At 43.8% G+C, this 20,200-nt stretch overlaps 1 protein-coding gene across 3 annotated transcripts in view; it reads left to right on the top strand.

The window, feature by feature from the left end:
* The window catches only part of SERINC5 (serine incorporator 5), a 191,160-nt gene that overhangs the window by 86,508 nt on the left and 84,452 nt on the right, over positions 1-20,200 (top strand). Inside the window, exons 2-4 of one of the 3 annotated variants that reach the window (XM_060093106.1) lie at positions 12,279-12,311; positions 12,713-12,811; positions 13,224-13,378. Coding sequence is in view for 1 of the 3 variants with exons in the window: in XM_060093105.1 (XP_059949088.1) it covers positions 16,199-16,225 (27 nt within the window). In the remaining 2 variants the exon portion in view is untranslated. Of the gene's footprint in view, positions 1-12,278; positions 12,312-12,712; positions 12,812-13,223; positions 13,379-16,056; positions 16,226-20,200 lie in introns of those variants that run through there. The other 2 variants (XM_060093108.1, XM_060093105.1) reach the window with 2 other exon arrangements.

Below are 20,200 nucleotides of genomic sequence, written 5' to 3'. Positions count from 1 at the left end.
ATGGTGATAACAATAATAGCAAATATTTATGTAAAGCATATGTCAGGCACTCTTTTAAGCACTTTCCAACTTTTTCAATACTTGTCATTGTATTTTTAATTTTTACAACATGGTGGGTGTAAAATGGCATCTCATTGTGATTTCAATTTGCGTCTTCTGATTATTAAATAATTTGAACATTTTATCTTGTGTTTATGACCATTCCTGTTTCCTCCTCAGTGAAATGCCTTTTGGGCCCAAGGTTTTTTTTATTTCTTTGTTTTTAAAAAAAAAATTATTTATTTTTGGCTGAGATGGGTCTTCTTTGCTGTGCGCGAGCTTTCTCTAGTTGGAGCGAGTGGGGGCTACTCTTTGTTGTGGTACGTGGGCTTCTCATTGCGGTGGCTTCTCTTGTTGTCGAACACGGGCTCTAGGCGTGTGGACTTCAGTAGTTGTGGTGTGCAGGCTCAGTAGCTGTGGCTCGCAGGCTCTAGAGCACAGGCTCAGTAGTTGTGGTGCACGGGCTTGGTTGCTCCACAGCATGTGGGATCTTCCTGGACCAGGGCTCAAACCCGTGTCCCCTGCCAATGCAGGAGGATTCTTAACCACTGCGCCACCAGGGAAGTCCCTTGCCCCAATTTTTAAAATGTACAATTTCCTGTCTCATTAACTTCTTACAAGTTCTTTAAACACTCTAAACTCTATATGTCTTTAATCACTCAGCATATTACTTAGGGCAGTGTAGTACAGTTGTTACACACACATGCTTAAGCTAGACTGCCTGGGTTCAAATCCCAGTTTCTTCCACTTACTGCTTGCATGCCAAAGTTGGGCAAGTTGCTTAACTTCTCTCAGCTTCAATTTCTTCATCTACAAAAAAAAAAAAAAATGATATAATAATAGCATCTAACCCTACTAATTCATAAATTCTAGAGAGACCAGACTCTTCATCTGCACTGGTGGGGATAAAAGTTGGTATCACCAGGGACTTCCCTGGCAGTCCAATTGTTAAGACTCCATGCTTCCACTGCAGTGGGGTCACGGGTTCCATCCCTGGTCGGGGAACTAAGATCCTGCAGGCTGCATGGTGTGACCAAAAAAAAAAAAGTTGGTACAGCCACTATGGGAAGAGTTTGCCTTTAGCTAATAAAATGCAAACTCCATCACCCAGCAATTCTACACTCCCTTGGACATGTTCACTAAGAGAAAGGGACAAGAATGTGCTGTCAGGGTCTGCGACTTTATCCTATAAGGATTTTGACATTCCTTGGGCTTTTGTGATGTCCCCTCTCAAATCAGTGGTTGTGACTCCTCCACCCCTGTTTGTTTTTTGCTTTTTGTTTTTGTTTTTTTTTTAATAAAGTCACACCTGCAGATGACTAAAAATTTAACCATGAAATGAGAATTTGATATTGAAACTGCTTCCTCTACCCCACTCCTCCTCATCCCTGGTCTTGCTCCTTGGGGACAACTAATTGAATCTCAGTCTGTTTCTGTTTTCAGATCTTTGGGTGGTTAAGTTAACTTGTTTTATGGATACTGGTAGAAAATGAGATTCTTAGGTCAGAGACAAAGGACTTTATTATTCATAGCACAGCAAGCTGCTTGAGTATCATGTTCGTACAAGTTCTCCTTGTCCCCAAGTCCCAAGGAAGGGACACTGGAGGGGTTCAGATGGATGTGACACATAATGGGTTTACATCACAGCTGAGGAATGCTGAGCTAGAGGAATTAACCTCTTTTACAGTGAGCCTGTTCTTTGTCCTGGAAGGAAACAGTATTTCACATGTTTAAGGTTTCTGGCTGTAAGCACAACCCTAAGAAATGGCCTAAGCCAAAAGCAATCAGGACCTTGTATTCCTGCTTGCATGGAATGTACAGGGATGCTCTGGGCTCAAGGTAGATTACCTGTCCCATCATGTGCACAGCAGCATTCTTCAGAATGGCAGAAACTTGGAAATGACCTAAGTGTCCATCACAGTAGAATGGATAAATCAATTGCAATTTATTCTTTCAAGGGAATATTATACAGCAGTAAAAATTAATGAACTATAACTACATGCATAATACAATTTAATTTCAAAAACATAATTTTCAGCCAAAGAAACTATTCATAGAATATATACAATGAGATTTCATTTATAGAACATTCAAAACTGCATACAGGGCTTCCCTGGTGGTGCAGTGGTTGAGAGTCCGCCTGCCAATGCAGGGGACACGGGTTCGTGCCCCGGTCTGGGACGATCCCACATGCCGCGGAGCGGCTAGGCCCGTGAGCCATGGCCGCTGAGCCTGCACATCCGGAGCCTGTGCTCCACAGCAGGAGAGGCCACAACAGTGAGAGGCCCGCGTACCGCAAAAAAACCCCAAAAAACAAAAAAAACTGCATACATAGTTGGTAAAACAATACAGAAAAGGAAGTGAATAATTAAGATAAAACTGAGGATACACATTAACTTTGGAGGGGAAAGGAAGGGCATACACAGGTGTTCCCTTTATTCTTTAAACTGCTACTGATTTACTTTAAGTAAATGACTGTTATATTTCACAGTTAAACACATGTAGACAGGTGTTCCCAAAGCATAAGCTCCTGAGGACTGTTTTAGGGTGGGTGGATTTTTAACCCCAGCTCATTATTTAGGGTAAGTCTTCTGGCACAGTGGCTCTCTGGCTTTGATCCTTGAGACCCATGAGGAATGGCATTGACTCTTGGGACACCTCACATGGCATACCAGGGCATTTGTTTTGTGTCCTAGTATGCAGTCAGTCCTAGAGAATGTTCCATGTGGGCAGTACAAAATTCAGGCTCCATCCCTTTCTTGTCCACCCAACAAAACACTTGGGAATGCAACTGAGGGACAGATAATCTAGAATGACTCTAATTAATTGTTTAAAGTAAAATGTTATCAAATACTGGTTTGTTAACTCTTAAATGATGAACCATTTGCCATAGACATCAGAACTGATTGTTTCTGTGGTCCCCAGGTGTAAGATCAACCTCCTCTTAAAGAAGTACCCATTCAACCTTGGGATTTGGAAAATCTGACATTCCTTGGGCCTTTGTGATGTCCCTTCTGAAACCAGTATTTGTCCCTCCTGCCTTTGTTTTATAAAGTCACATCTGCATATGTCTAAAAATTCAACCTTAAAAGAAGAGTTTGATACTAAAAAGCAGCTCCCTCTACCCCACTCCTTCTCACTACTGGTCTTGCTCCACAGGGACAACTTCTTTCAAGCTATTTTTAAAATTGACAAATAGAAACTATACATATTTAAGGTGTACAATTTGCTATTTTGATACATGTATACATTGTGAAATGATCACTACCATCCAACTCATTAACATATCCATCATCTCACATAGTTACCATTTTCTTTTTATTTTCTTTCTTTTTTTGTGGTGAGAACACTTAAGATCTACCCTCTTAGTAAATTTCATGGATACAATACAGTGTTGCATAACTTATTCTTCTTGCATAACTGAAACTTTGTACCCTTTGACTAACATCTCCCCAAATTCCTCTATCCCCACCTCCACCCTCCAGCCCCTGGTAATCCCCATCTACTCTCTACTTCTGTAAGTTTAACTATTTAAATTCCATATTTAAGTGAGATCATGCAGTATTTGTCTTTCTGTGCCTGGCTTATTTCACTCAGCATAATGTCCTACAGGTCCATCCATGTTGTCTCAGATGGCAGAATTTCCTTCATTTTAAGGCTGAATACTATTCTGTTGTGCATATATACACATTTTGTTTATCAATTCGTTTATCAATGGACATTTAGGTTGTTTCCATATCTTAGCTATTGTAAATAATGCTGCAATAAACATGAGAGTGCAGATCTCTCTTCCATATCTAGATTTCATTTCCTTTGGATATATACCCAAAAGCAAGATTGCCAGATCATAAGGTAGTTCTATTTTTAAGTTTTTGAAGAAACTCCACACTGTTTCCCATAATGGCTGTACCAGTTTACATTCCCACCACCAGTGCACAAAGTTACCTCAGGAACAACTTCCTGAATCTCAGTGTTTCTGTTTTAGCTCTTTGGACTGTTACCTCCTTAACCAAAACTAACACCCACGTATTGGTATTTTCATGCTGCCATCTCTCTGGCTCTCTCTCTTCTGCATTCCTCTTCCATTTATAAGGAGCCTTATGATTACATTGGGCCTGCCCAAATAATCCAGGATAATCTCCTCATCTCTGGGGCAGCTGATTAGCAACTTTAACTCCATCTGCAAACTTATTTCCCCTTTGCCATGTAACCTCACATATTCACGGGATCCTGGGATTGGGATGTGGACATCTTTGAGGAGCCATTAGTCTGCCTACCACAACTCCCGACTCAGTAAGACAAGGATATTAATGGCTCCACTCTCCCTTTAACCCCCTCACCTCAAACCTCCCATCCTCTGACTTATCTCATCTACACTTAGACATCACCAAACTTTCTGTCATTTACATATTGTTCTGTACCCATAATTAAACTATTTGTAGTACGTTCATGGATTCATTCTAAAATCTGAAATATCAGTACCTTACTTTATTGTACTGTATAATTCTAGGCTCAAAGTAATTTCCCCTAAGAATTTTGAAGGTATTTCTCCACTGTGTTACTAACATCCAGTGTTGCAAATGAGATGTCTGGTGCTAACCTGATTTTATCTGGAGGAGTAGGGGTAGGGAGACTGCTGTTCCAAAGTATTTTATCCACAGGAGTTTGGGTGGGGGTGATGATGGGAGTAATTTACTGCTATTTAGGAATTTCTATTAATTTTCTTGCTTTTTCCTGGAGTTTCACCCTGGCCCTCTCTTGTCTCTAAAGGGCCTCTCCAGGGTTCTTTTTGTCAAACTAGTGCCCTCCCTGGGAGCATCTCCCTGGCTTGTGGCTTGTACTGTAGGTAGCAGCTTCCCCACCCAGCCTCAGGCACCACCATTTTCCTCTTCCAGCTTTCTATCTTTCAGAAACAGTCCATATCTCTCATCCACTCTTATTTGCTTTAATGTGGGGAACTCGTTCCTTTTATTCCTTTACTCTCATTTTAAAGGAATAAATGTAAGATACCTATCTTACACCACTAAGATAACTCAAAATTGATTAAAGATATAAGTATAAGACTTGGGACTTCCCTGGTGGTCCGGTAGGTAAGATTCTGTGCTCCCAGTGCAGGGGGCCTGGGTTTGATCCCTGGTCGGGGAACTAGATCCCGCATACATGCCGTAACTAAGAGTCCACACACCACAACTAAGAAGCCCACATGCCACAACTAAGAAGTCCGCATGCCACAACTAAAGATCCTGCATACTTCAACGAAGATCCCATGTGCCGCAACTAAGACCCAGTGCAGCCAAAATAAATAAATAAATATATTTTTTAAAAAAATAGTTGAATTCTGAATTATAAATAAATAAATAAATAAAAGACCTGAAATCATAAAGCTCTTAGAAGAAAACATAGGGGAAAAGCTCCTTGACTTTGGTCTTGGCAATGATTTCTTGGATATGACACTTAAAGCACAAACAACAAAGGCAAACAAACAAACAAGCAGACAAAAAACAAATGGGCCTATATTAAACTAAAAAGCTCTGCACAGCAAAATAAACTACCAACAAAATCAAAAGGCAACCTATGGACTGGAAGAAAATATTTGCAAAACATACATCTGATAAGAGATTAGTATCCGAAATATACAAGGAATTCAAACTCAATAGTAAAAAATTAAATAATTTGATTAAAAAATGGGCAATGGACCAGAATACATATGTTTCCAAAGAAGATATTTGAACAGCTAACAGGTACATGAAAAGCTCAACATCACTAATTATCAGGGAAATGCAAATCAAAACCACAGTGAGATATCTTGTCACACTTGTTAGAATGGCTGTTATGAAAAGGACAAGAGAACAAGTGCTGGCAAGGACGTGGAGAAAAGGGAACCCTCCTACACTGTTAGTGAGAATGTAAATTGGTACAGTCACTGTGGAAAACATTATGGATGTTCCTAAAAAGAATTAAAAATAGATCTACCATATGATTCAGCAATTCTATTTCTGAGTATATATCTGAAGGAAGTGAGATCACTATCTGGAAGAGATACCAGCACCCTCATATTCATCACAGCATTATTTATAATAGTCTAGACGTGGAAAAAACCAGAGTGTCTATCAATGGATGAATGGATATAGAAGCTGTGAGATATATAATAGAATATTATTCAGCCATAAAAAGGGAAATCCTGCCATTTGTGACAACATGGATGGAACTTGACGGTGTTATGCTATGTGAAATAAATCTGACAGAAGACAAATTCTGTATGCTCTCACTTGTATATGGAATCTAATAAAACTGAATTTACAGAAAAAACAAATGTAGATATTGTGAAAGAGGGGAGATAAATTCTATCACTAAATCTGCCACTTTGAACCCCAAACCTCTTCCCTTTTGTTTTAAAATTATTTCACCAGAACAAAAATATAAGACAAGCCTCACTGTATGAGCTGTCCTCATCCTGAGGTGCCCTGTGACCCCTTGTCCTGATTTGGACATAAGAGTGGAAATAAGGCACTATGTTTAAGTTTGGAAATCAATGGGACATGATGGGTTTTCCTTACCCCTGCCTCCCATCACATAAGAGCTGGTAGTTCTTGGCTCAGGCACTTCCCTGAAACCCAGGGGCCCCAGTATCAACTATGGTAAAAGAGATGCCCAGGAGTTTATACCTTAACATTTTGATTCCATCTAAACTAACAGCTGTTCAAAGGCCTGTTTGCCCCCGAGCACTCCCTGTGTAACTGACCCCCAAAGTTAGAGAACTCTGATTAGGTTATCAATGAAAAAATGTTGCCCGCCATATCAGTAAACAAAGGATATTGCAGCCATCAAAGCCATTACATTATAGCCATCAAGCCATGACATTACAGGGCCCCAAGAGTGAGCCCTGAGGGAACTCAGGATAGAAACAGGATGCCTGCCATCTAGCAGTCAACTGCTGCAGTCACTCTGGACGGTGCACGCTGAGGAGGCTCAGGATGAGAAAGCACAGGATACTGGCACAGGATACTCAGATAGCTGAGGTGTATACCAAAGGAATGATTTCGGTGAGCCCAGACTCTTGCATCTTCCCATACATAGAAAAGCGCTAAATGCCTTAACTTGAGATGGCTGGTTTTCTTTAACTAACAGTAATCTTCTGATGTTGTGACTACCTGGTCTTTCTTGCAAAAACACCTATATATCCTGGCTCCTCCCTTACCTCTTCTGAGTAGTCCCTTAAAGCTATCTGAGAGGCTGTGTCCCGGGCTTAAGTCCTCAGTTTGGTCCACCAAATAAGACATCATTTTCAACTTTGAGGTTGTGCATTTTTTTCAGGTGACAGGGTTAAAGTATTGTCACCTCTTGGAGATTCCCATGGAGCAGGGCTTGAGGAAAGATGGTGACAACATCACCTATGGACCAGGGTCCGGGCTGATCGCCACCGTGCATATGGTTGCAGTGGACGTATAGGTAGGGTCAGCATCTGGCATTCTTAAAGACATAAAAGCCAAAAGGCTTTACATCTACTGGTATTTTTTTCTCCCAGTCACTGAACCTCACACCTATTCTTAGGGTAGAAGCTAAAACATTCTACCCTGTCTCCTACTTCTCCAAAAGTCTCTGTGTTCCAGAGGAATTTAAAAATAACAGCAGCAGGAAACCTAGTACTTCTAAAAAGGAATATCTCCCCAAGTTATCTCATGATAAAGGTATGAAGTCATCACTATGAACCTTTCCGGGGCTAGAAGGTAAATCTGGAGACAGACTACGTACAGCACAGGCCTTTCACAAATTGGTTTCTAAGGTTTTCCTTGGGGGATATTTTAGTCGAGACTTTTCTCTGCTAAATGGACAGTCTTCTGCTTTCCTCCTTCCCTTGTCTCTACCTCTCCAGCTTCAAGTCTACAATGTGGCCTTAACTCTGCATTTCTACTAACTGTCCCTATGTCCCAGCAAAATAAATAAATAAATCAAAATTGGTGCTTGTTCCCTGCCTCAGTTTACTGTGCCACACACCCCCATTTGGATTTCATACTTTGAGGGGTGGGTCAGAAATGAATGTGCCTAAGGCTCCATTTGCTTCTTCAAAAAATGTAGTCCAATTATGGAATAGAAGCCCACTGCTTTTATATAAAGCAAAGGAATAGGAGTGTTTAATCTTGCTTTCAACCTGTTAGAATCAGCATAGGAGAAAACACAGAAAAATATTGAAAATTGTTGATTGATGATGTCAGTTCAATAAATGCATTCTTTTTTTCCCCCTTAAAGCAGCTGTTTTTTAAAACTTTTCATTTGGGCTTCAGAGTTATTAACTTTCTTCACTGGGTGTATTTCCCTTCCTTTCGCATTAAAGAGGGAAACAAAAATGAAATGTTCTTTGAAGTTTTTCTTACAATTTTTCTCAGCCATTTAAAATTCCCCTACTGTTGAATCTAAAATGCTCTTCTGTAACTGAAATCCTATTATGAATAAAGAAGCTGGATTGTCTTTCTGTGGAACCTCAGGAAGCTTCTTTTGCTTTTCCAGTCTTCACAGAGCAATGTAAACACCTTTCAAGTGAAACCCTCAATGAAAGCCTTTTATTGATTTTCATGAAACTATATGGTTTCACAGGCATTTAACTGGCCGTGATTCTTTCCGTGATTCTTTTAAAACAAATCACCTCCAAGGATCGCTCACTTCAAAGGATGCATCTTATGAAGCAAATTTAAAACAAACCAGCAGGAGTAGTCCCTTTAAATACACATTAAAAAGATAAGACAACACAAAGTGCTCTTATTTGAAGAAATGGGCTCACCTCTTGTTCTTCTGCTCAGGAAATTAATTAGAATGGATTAACCAGGAAAACTGAAAAGGACGCCTGCTCTCTTTTTTGTCCCCCTCCCAGCACCCCAAACCCCAACCTCCAACCTCAAGCTTTTCTGAATGTGTTTACTTGAAATCAGGAAGTGGAAAGTTTTCTGGATTGAGTTTTAAGACCAAAGAAGTCAAAATAATTTTCCTTGGTATGCAGAAGAACAGAAATGAGTTGTTTTCAGAAATGTTCATTAAAGTTCATAATACGATTGAATAGTGATTGTAATAATTATTTGCCTGATCTACCCAAATATTTATCTCTAAGAGAAGAAATTGGAACCTTTCAAAAATCTACTCAAAGACAACTATATAGTTTAATTAAGTTAGAGACGCAAAGCCTCTCTAAACATTCCTACTGAGGTTTCTTAGACAGAGGTAACTTAAAATCTGAGTGTAAATGATACATCTCAGAGATGGGGGTGTGTGGGAAATATATACATATTATATATGAAGAATATACATATATATTCTTTCCACTGATATGAAGACTAGGCCCTTAGTCCAAGAGGACTTTAAAAACATTAATTTGTTCCCAGAAGGGTTGAGCAATGCTGAAAAACCTGTTGAACAACGCTCTACCCTCTTCATTAACTTGGAATTTGGGTTCCCTGGGGTGTTATATAGGAGTATATTCCTTTGTATTATTTACACTCCAAGGACTTTCCAAGCAAATTAATAATGTGAAATGGATTAAAGGGAGAATCTTTAAAATACTGAGATAAAACTTTTAAAGCACCCATTTGAGTGCTGAAGAATCATTCGTTTTCTCTAAGTACAAAATAACTGAGGATGATTACAAAAGATTTCTCTGGTTTCCCAAAGCATTTACCCTAAAAATCTTGACCAGGCAACACATTGTTAGCTTATTTGTTGTCATTAGCTGAATTTGGAAAAATAAAAGCACACTTCTTTAAAAATTCCTCTAAACGGGAATTAGTGGAGTAATATTCAATTTTCTTTCTGTGTTTGGATAAAGAGATAAAAAGAAAATGATTTTAAGCAGGAGTTAAAGCAAATAGGAGGCTTAGGAACAGGAGCTGGGGGCCCCAGTGACCTCAGAAGCTGCAGCTTCGGTGGCCTAGAGGGACAGAAGCCAGGCCAGAGAGAGTTCAGGAGAGTGGAGCACCAAACTTTGTTTTCTAGAAGTTTTAAGACGAAGAAAAGAGGAAAGGGTGGTCCCTGAGTTGAAATGAGGTTTTCGTTTGTTGTTTAATTTAGGAGAAACCTGACCATGTTTGGAGCTTGAGAATGATTCAATAGAAAGCAAAGGCTTAAAATGCTTGGAAGAGAGAAAGTCAAGGAGACAGGAGGTAATGGAATCAAAGGTAGGATGAGGGTACAACAGAATGATTAGAGTTAAAAATAAAGATGAATAAATTTTATTTTAAGTTAAGCAGGTCAAGGAAGGTCAATATAGGGTTAAAAGAAGGGGTTTGGAGTCCCAAAGTGCTGATGTATTCACCAAAGCAAGGGAGAAAATCAAGAAAGAGGACTCCAGGAAGCCAGATATCCAGGAAGAGAGTAGCTAGGGGAATGCCAGGATGGCAGCCATCAGTAGCAGCCTGGGGGGATCCAGATTTCAGTAGCTTGGAGATGTCTGTGAGAAAGAAAGGACTCTTGGGGAAAATGGAATTGATAGATTATCTGACATGGTTGCTTATCTGGGAGAAAAGAATTATGACAGATCAGATGGACAAATGGAGAAAAATCAAGATTAGGTAGAAAGAAAACCATGCGAGTCAAACACAACTCCAGACACTTAATACATGCTGGGAGCTATTTAAGTGCTTTAAGCTGTATATTTTTATTAATCCTCTGCATTTAAAGAGGAAGAAACTGAAGTACAGAGAGAAGTCACTTGCTTAAAATCACAGACCTAATAAGCGACAAAAGCAAAGGTCTGATCGCAGGGTCTGGCTCCAGACTCTCTAACCCTAACCACTAGATATACTGCCTCTCCAGGAAAGGGAGATGGGAATGAAAAATAAAAAGAGACAAGAAAGAAATGCTATTATTATACACTATGTGGCTATGCAATGAATAATTTTTACTAGCCGAGTTACATATTAATTTATGAAATTAATTACACATTATTTTATGAAAAGTGATATAAATTAGATTGGCAAGGTAGCAGATAGAAGTGCTCAGTGGGTTAAGATTTCAGCCCACATGGAACATAAAAGATAATACACAATAAATATAGTCAACAGATCAGGAAATAACAGCATAAAAATATTATTTAAAAATATGGAGTTGGGACTTCCCTGGCAGTCCAGTGGTTAAGATTCCATGCTTCCACTGCAGGGGGCATGGGTTTGATCCCTGGTTGGGGAACTAAGATCCCTCGTGCCGTGTGGCATGAAAAATAATAATAATAAAATAATAAATGTTAAAAAAATATGGCGGTAATAAGGAAAAACTGCTAAAGTAATTGAAAGTGGTTGCCTCTGGGGAAGGGACTGAAAGAAAGGATGTGGAGAAGGGAGATGCTACTTCTTATTTTATGTTTTGTAATATTTGTGACATTTAAAATACATTGTACATATATTAATTTAATAGAAATAAAGGAGAATGCAATTACCATAAGGAGTTGGGTGGGGGCACTATAGCATGCCGATCATTTTTTGCCTGGGTCCCAAATTTATAGCTATTTGTTTCTAAATGAATACTTCGTTGTTTACTTGTAACTGAAATTAATTAAGCTTTCACTACTAGACTGAGATCCCTAGAGCTTTATAAGTGAAGATTGGAGAAATTTCTTCTTTTATATTTAAATACCAATAACACATCACTAGGTTTTTTTTTTAAGTTGAGAAAATTTTAGGGAATTAGAATAATTAATTTTATTGGCTTTTAAGCCATTTCTTGAACTGGAGATTAAATTTGTAATGAAGTTTTCTAAATTCAAAGTTAGAAAAAAGCAAATGTATGACTTTTTTTCTTTAATAACATATATATATAACTATTGTTTTCAGTTCAGTGAGTGGTGTCTTTAAGCTCAACAGTGGCTTCTCCTTCCTAAAAAGGAAAAACCAAAAAAAATCTTTAAATTCAGGAGGGGAAAAAAGCAAATTATAAGCTGGTTATTTATAATATGTCATAAATATACGTGTATAATTAAATCGTATAAAAGGAACTAATTTAGTTAATTTAAGAACATTTTTGTGGGGGGAATATTTCACATGGTCTGCCAAGAGCTACAGTCCATTGAAACAGGTCTATTACTGCTTGTTCCTGAAAAATCCACATCGAAAGGGATGGACTGTAAAATTACCTTTCTGTTAGGAACAGCGTACAACTGTCTTTCTTGAAAAGGCCTGCAGAGTACTTAAAATAAAATTAAGGTGCCACTGTTTTATGTTATGTCTACTGACATTACCTCTGTTCGTTTTAACTGACCACAGATGCAAAGGATGCTATGGACCAGACCTTAAATAGTAAGTACGAAGCCCTCAGAGCCAGGAAAGAAGTAAACCTTCAGACCTAGCGTAAAGAAAAAAATGTTGCCAGCCATTCCATTTCTACAGGGATCAAGCCATTAGCCACTGTCACCCACCAACAATGCACCCTGAGGGGACTTCAGGATGGAGAAAAACAGGAAGCATTCTGCATTTTGCCCCTAGATAGTTAAGATGCGTATCTAAGGAAAAAACATCCTGGCCCCTATATAGTTAAGAAGCACATCTACGGAAAAATTTCAAGAACCCCAGATTCTTGTATCTTCCCATTCATAGAAAAGTATTAAAATAATGAACTTGAGATGTCTGTTCTTTGTGATTAGCAGTAATATTTTTATGTTTGACTACATGTTTTTTTTGTTTTGTTTTGTTTTTTCCAGCAAAAACTTCACATATATCCTGGCTCTTCCTTTATCTCTTTGGAGCAATTCCCCAATTTGGATTTATCTGAGAGGCTGTCTCCTGGGCTATGGTCCACAGTAAGTCCTCTGAATACAACTCAAATCACTTTACATTGTAGTTTTTCTTTTGGTCAACAACAGTCATATTCTTTTGAGATTTTCCAGCAGGGAGGAGGAATCAGCCTGCATAGGTTATTTGTTATTGTCTTTTTAACTCGTTTGTTAATACCAGTCGGGGCTACTATTTAGTCAGTGCTTATGAAGGCCAGGCCCTGTACCACATGGTCTGTAGGGGTGAGTTTAATGCACTATTGGTCCCCATTTTGCAGATGATGAAACTGAGGCTCAGAGGTCACCCAGCGAGTTCTTGGTGGAGTTAAAATTTACAACTTTATGGCTCCAGAAGCTCAGGCTTCTACTATGCTTTTTGGGTACCTTGGGCACAGTCTACAAATCCTCCAGTTATTAAGTCATATTCTTTCTTTGCCAGGCTGATGTTAATATTGTCACAGAATCCTCCCACGTTGGCATCCATTTGGAAGAAAAGAGTTCAGGATTCAGGAGGCCTGGATCCTACTACCAGCTCTGCCTGTAACCCAGTGGTGCCTGATGAGGGATCTCATCTTCCTGAGCTCCTCCTAAAAGGTGAGGAGACCTTGTAGTCCCAGCAGGCTCCAACGTAGGTAGATTTCACATCTTCCCCCTCCCCAGAAGCTGCCTGGCTCTTCCCAGGGGAGCGGAATCTCCCAGCATGCAAGTAATCTCCCAGGGCAAGAAATGGGGTCAGAGTGACCACGCCAGCCGACAGTGAACCTAAGTAGACAGTCTTGGTGAGATCCTTGGCTTCTGATGAATCATAGGCTGCCACCAAGCAGGTGGCTGCACTGGTCTGATACTGCTTATGCTTTTTTTTTGCGGTACGCGGGCCTCTCACTGTGTGGCCTCTCCCGTTGCAGAGCACAGGCTCCGGACGTGCAGGCTCAGCGGCCATGGCTCACAGGCCCAGCCGCTCCGCAGCATGTGGGATCTTCCCGGACCGGGGCACGAACCCGTGTCCCCTGCATCGGCAGGCGGACTCTCAACCACTGCGCCACCAGGGAAGCCCTTTTTTTTTTTTTCTTTTTAATACTATTATTTTAAAAAATTTAGTTAGAGCCAACTCTCATTACTTTCCATGGTTCTGAATAGGGCCTGCTCCATTATTTCTCTTCCTCTAAACGCTGGCAGCTGAGATTCTAGGAGCTTCTGTTACTCACCCGGGCCCTTGGACCCTTTAATCAATAGAAGTTGGTAAGAGGTCAGAGGAGAATTTCAGGCAAGGCTTTATTGGGTCTGGAGCTGCAGCATCAGGGAGCAAAAGCAAGAAATACGTAGCCCTGGGCTTCCCTGGTGGCGCAGTGGTTGAGAGTCCGCCTGCCGATGCAGGGGACACAGGTTCGTGCCCCGGTCCGGGAAGATCCCACATGCTGCGGAGCGGCTGGGCCCGTGAGCCATGGCCGCTGAGCCTGCAAGTCCAGAGCCTGTGCTCCGCAACGGGAGAGGACACGGCAGTGAGAGGCCCGCGTACCACAAAAAAAAGAAAAAAAGAAACAGGTACCCTTGCTAGCTCTCGGAGTGAAGCTGCTTGGGTCCTTAAATGGGGTAACAACAGGAATGGATGGGTGGGTTTGGCAGGAGGCATACATTACGTGGTCTGTCTACCTCTTTGGTGGTGCAGTGGACAGGATCATGCACAGTACCATGCTTTAGCTCCTGGCACCTCAACAACTTGTAGTTTGTTTCTGATCTTTTTTTTTTTTTTGCGGTATGTGGGCCTCTCACTGTTGTGGCCTCTCCCGTTGCGGAGCACAGGCTCCAGACGTGCATGCTCATCGGCCATGGCTCATGGGCCCAGCCGCTCCGTGGCACGTGGGATCTTCCCGTACCGGGGCACGAACCTGCGTCCCCTGCATCGGCAGGCAGACTCTCATCCACTGCGCCACCAGGGAAGCCCTGTTTCTGGTCTTTTTGTATCCTATTGCTCAGCTTTGCCTCAACTGTGCATGTGCGCAGTTATTTTTAGTCACTTATAATTTTTTGTATCCTATTGCTCAAGGAGATGTTTGTCCAGGTGCAAGCGCTCTTGTAGAGGATCCCAGTTCCCAGCCTGGGTCAATTCTAGGAGATCTTGTGCTGCTCCTAATCCAAGGATTGGTTTCCAGGCGACTTTCCTCTTAGTCTCCACCTCCTAAACTGCCCTCAAAGACACTACTTTGCCAAAGGCTTAAGGTCAAGCTTTGTATCATGCCCGAGGGGATCAGACACGTGGATTCCAGTCCCAGTATTGCTTCTTCAGCTTTGCTGTTAAGCTTAGGGCAAGTTATTTAACCTGTGTGGGCTTCAGTTGCCTCGTTTCTAAAATATATACAGTAATGCTTATTTTAAGGAGTAAAAAGGCCTTGGCGCAAAGTTTGTAGTAACAGAAATTCCTCGTCTTGGGGAAGTGGCCGCGAGGAGAGAAGATTTGGGTAGGGAGATAAACTAGGGGCACCCTCTCTGCCTTCTGCATGTAACAAACAAACATAGGGAACCCTTTTTTAGTGGAGTTGGGCGAGAGGAAGTAGGGATGCAAACCAAGTCCCTGGGCCGGGATGCGCTCTTACGCGGGTGGTGGAGGACAGATTAGAAAATAGATCAATATCCAGGGAAGCACAGAAAGGGTTCTCCCAGGATCCCCCAAGTGCCATGGTAACGTCAGGGCAGAACAGCCAAGTCCAGGGATTCGAAGCTTGGGCCGAGGGAACTTTCCCAAAAGTTGAGAAATTTTCTTGGCAGATGGGGAGATAAAGGGATTTCTGGAACAGGGATCCCGTGGATAACCCAGTTTGGCGCGAGGCGCAGCACAGACCAGCACCCGGCCACCCCTATTGCGCCTGTGCAGTGCAGGACACTCAGAATCGCTCACTAAAGGCTCCAAGATTTATTGGAATCAGCAATCAGCTCTTCCACCAGAGCCGGGGACTAGGGGCGCCGCGCTCTCCTGGGTCGGGGACTGAGCGCCGCCAGGCCGGCGTAGGAGCCGGGTAATACCTGGCCGGCGCGTTGGAGGACAGCCTTCGCAGTCCAGCGCTGCACCGAGAAGTGATGACCACCGCCCACCGCCTGACGCCAGCGGAAGCGCGATCCCGGAGCTGGCAGGCTCGGAGGCGGTGCGCCCGGGAAGGGGCGGGCACGGGGCGGGCACGGGGCGGGGCTTCGGGCGGCCGCCGCGGCTGGAGCGAGCGAGTGGGGCGGGGCCTGTGGTGGCGGGGCGGGGTTTGGCTGCAGTTGTTTTTACCAAGGCCTCAGTGCATCGCGTTCAGCTGGGGCTACGCCGCGTGGAGGCGTGAGCGGGTTCGCAGGGGGACGCTCGAGGCCGAAGGGAGCCAGGAGGGCCAGAGGGAAGCTGGGAGCCGGCAAGCGCGCTGGTGGTGGTCGGTCGCCACGATGTCAGCGCAGTGCTGTGCGGGCCAGGTGAGCGGGGAGAGACAGGTCGGGAGACCGGGCCAGGAGCCGAGGCAGCGCGGGCTTCTCTGGGTGCACGTCCCAGCTCTGCCGCCGAAAGTGGGGTGGGTGACCCTGCGCCGCCTGGGTGAGTGCTCCGGGCCGGAGCGCGGCGCTCGGCCTTCGGGGAAAACCGTGTGCTGCGGCGGGCGGGCCAGAGGGACACGGGGAAGCCCTAGAGGCTACCCCGAGGTCTTCCTGTTCGGCCTTAGGAACTTCGCTTAGGGCGGGGCGGGCAGGGTTCGGGCGGAGGATCCCGACTGTTTCAGGAGCGTGTCGCCTCCTCCCCAGAACACAAGTGTGTGGTGCTCAGCTCCGTAGGCCACCTGGCTCTGCCAACCCGATGAACCCAGGAGAAGACGTGGGTTTGGGCAGCCACTCCTTTTCCATGCCCTGAACGAAACTCGGGTCGTATGGCCCAGACGAGTTGCACTTGACATCTCGCCAGGCTCTGGAGCACTGGCTGTTTTTCTTCGAGAAAGTCTGGAAGACTGCTTTCCAAACCGCGGTGCTCAGGTCTGGGCGCTGGGAAGACTCAGCCCTGCTTCCTGAGTCTCCCGACCCAACCCTGGCTGGACCCAAACGCGGCTGACTGGGTAGAGCGCGAGGCTTCCCATCCCTCGTTTCAGCTGAACTTGCCCGAGCCTGTTTTGTAACTCGCCTGTTTAACTCATGAGATCTTAAAACACCTGTGTCCGCTTGGGATGGGCGTCTTCTACCGGGTAGTAGTGCATCAGGGCAGAATTAGTAGTAGTTTTTAACCTTTAATGTTGATTTCACTCCTTCCTGCAGAGTTAGAAAAAAAAAAAGTAGGTAAAGCCTTGCGCACTTCGCGCTCCCTTCTTCCTAGCCGTGTTGATTATTGGCATTTCTGTACAGTTTTTAATGGTGCGTTTTCTCAAATGAGTCTAACTCCGGAGGGCATACCGGGCTGTTTTTGCTTCTTAATACATTCAGCCTTGCGACAATCAGAGGCCAGCCCGTAACTGATGCAGGGGTTAAGCTGTGGGTTTCTCTAACCCGCTGATTACACTGGTAGATAATCCGTCCTCTTTCCAGTGGCCGTGTGAAGTTATCACTTGGTTTTTGAGGTCTAATACTGTACTTGGCATGCATTCAAGCTGGCCTTTACAGAGATGAGGAAATTGAGGTTTTTAACTTGAGGTGGAATGCCTTGCCCTGAGTCAGGCAAGGCGACAGGAGGACATTTAACACCTTCTCAGGGCTTTGGAGACCAAAGAGGACGGGAAAAGGCTGTTTTCAGGATATTCCAAATCTCAAGAAAGCTTTGCAAATCGTTCATTGTTGTTATTTTGAGATAATTCTAATTTGATGCGACACTTCATTATATAGTGGTTACGTTACAGATATTTCGGGGCACCTGTTCTCCAGTCCCTTGAGAGCCCCTTGAGGTTTTCTGTGGCTCCCAGCAGGTGATTTAGGGTTCTGAAAATTATTGTCAGTACTCAAGTGGGTCTTGTAAAAGAATTATTGGTATGGTTGATATTTGGCAGGGTTTCACGACTTGTTTCTTTTTGTTTGTTTTAAAGTGAGAACTTTAAAAAATTATTTATTTTTTGGCTGCGTTGGGTCTTCGTTGCTGCACGCGGGCTTTCTCTAGTTGTGCGAGCGAGGCCTACTTTTCATTGAGGTGCGCGGGCTTCTCATTGCAGTGGCTTCTCTTGTTGTGAGCTGCAGGCTTCAGTAGTTGCAGCATGCGGGCTCAGTAGTTGTGGCGCATGGGCTTAGTTGCTCCGCGGCATGTGGGATCTTCCTGGACCAGGGCTCGAACTCACGTCCCCTGCATTGGCAGGTGGATTCTTAACCACTGCGCCACCAGGGAAGTCCTCGTGACTTGTTTCTGAAATCCCCCTCTCAGGACTTTGGAAAGAACCAAATCCTGGCCGTTCATCACAGGAAAATTAACTTCTGCTTTGTAGGGACTGCTTGAGGCTTCACTGTGGTGGCTTTCAACACAGGGAAGGGGTGATGACACTATAATTTCGTATGAATGGAGCTGTTAAGTTTGCATTAAAAAAATGCAGCACTGTCAGAAGATATCTAAGTCTGTGAATCCTTTGAAAAAATTTTTTGAGCACCTGTGCATTGTTTTTACCTACATCACTTATGACATCAGTGTACGGGTTTTTTGTTTTGTTTTGTTTTTACCCCGGCACCAGGCCAGTTCCCCAGCTCCCCGGATAGTAACTGGCTGTACAACAATTCAATTCTGACACTACCTGGAGTTAGTATCCCACAGGTTAGGGGTCCGCCCTCCTCCCCCTCCCCTCCCCCGCACACTCCAGCTGCCAATCCCAAGTCTTCTGGGCCTCCCACACCTGTGTGGAAGACCGAATAAATATTTCTGTTCATATCACAACATCACAGCACCTCCTGTGTGCCAAGAGCTGGAGATACGGCAGTGAGCCAGGCAAGCGTCATCTCTGCCCACAGTGACTGGGGTGGGGCGGCATTTCATAAGCATGGCAGCAGCGAAACAGCAAGTGCTGGTACTGCCACAGGTCCTGGTGGCAGAGTGGCTTTGGGTAGGGTTGCTGGGGAAGTCTGTCTGAGAAGATGCCCTGGGAATTGAGACTGATAAAGGAGGAGAGGCACCCACATCAGGGCCTGGGTAGGGAGTCTTCCAGGGTGTTGGAGGAACAGAAGTGGTCACCTTGGGTGCTGTGAAGACTTGACTGTCAGGGACTGGCATGGAGGGAGAGCGGTCAGAGCTGGCCACCCGGTGAATACTTTTAAACTGCCTCCTCCTGCGTGTGAGCAGTGGTCTGGGCTTCTGCAGTGAGCCCGAATTCTTCTTGACGGAGCTTGAATCCTGGCAACCTGCTGTTGCCCTAGGCCAAGGAGGGGAGAGTGTGGTACCTTAATTTAGGGCGTCGTGGTGCGTACGGTGGGGCGTCATTGGCTTCTGGGCATATTGTAGATGTAGAGCTGGACTTTTACATGGGTTAGAAGTGGGGTGTGGGGATGAGAGAGATTCGGTTTATGACCCGAGCAACTGGATAGGTGATAGTGCCTCACTGAGCTGAGGTAGGAGGCTTGAAGGGAGGAAGACATTTGGCAAGGAAAACCCATAGTTTTCTTCTAGCTCTGTCACAGTTGAGATGCCTATTATAAATTAAATGGAGATGGCCAGTCATCGGTTCGATTTTTAAGTTGGGAGAAGTTTGAGGTTGGAAATAGAAATTTGGGGGACTTTAACTGATACTGTCAAAAACAATGTGTAACCCAGAAAAGAGCCTGGGCTTTGGACTCAAGTCTGGATTTGAATTGGGAAATCTGGACACAGAGGGGTGGTGTGACTGCATGTCACTTACCCTCAATTAACCTCAGTTTTCCTCCGTGGTTGAATGGGTGTGATAATACCTCCTAGGGTTATTATGAGTATTACATGAGATAATGTCTCTAGTACAGGGTTTGGCACAGAGTGAGGAACCCCCAAAATCTTAGTGACCATTATCCACCTCTACCTGGACAGTCTCCGGGTCATTTTATCTTTGCCTTGACCCTGATAGACTTTGCTTAGGCTGTTGGCTGATCGATGCTAATGGAAGCAGAGGTCACAGGACAGTGGACACCTTCTGGGTACCCAGCACTGTGGTAAGGCCCCTGGGCATTGGGTGATTAACAAAGTGCGTCCTTACTCTCCTGGAACTTAAGGGCTAGTTGGGGATTGGAAGTGTGGGGGAAGCTCACTACAGAAAGTGACAGGACACCCTGTCAGAGGTGAAATGAGATGTGTAATTGGAAGATCTAGACACCCCGTCAAGGCAATTTGAGAGTAAGGCTTGGCAGGGTTGACTCCAGGCAAGCATAAGCATTAATGATAATAGTAACAATAGCTGAAGCTTATTTCATGCTCACAGGTGTGCTGTTTTTACCTACGTTATATCACTCATTCTCCACAGCAGCCCTGTGGGGTTGGGG

This window comes from Mesoplodon densirostris, chromosome 3 (genome assembly GCF_025265405.1).
Source record: "Mesoplodon densirostris isolate mMesDen1 chromosome 3, mMesDen1 primary haplotype, whole genome shotgun sequence".
NCBI classification, from domain to species: domain Eukaryota; kingdom Metazoa; phylum Chordata; class Mammalia; order Artiodactyla; family Ziphiidae; genus Mesoplodon; species Mesoplodon densirostris.
The sequence above is the reverse complement of the archived record's forward strand: the minus strand, read 5'-3'. Positions and strand labels throughout refer to the sequence as shown.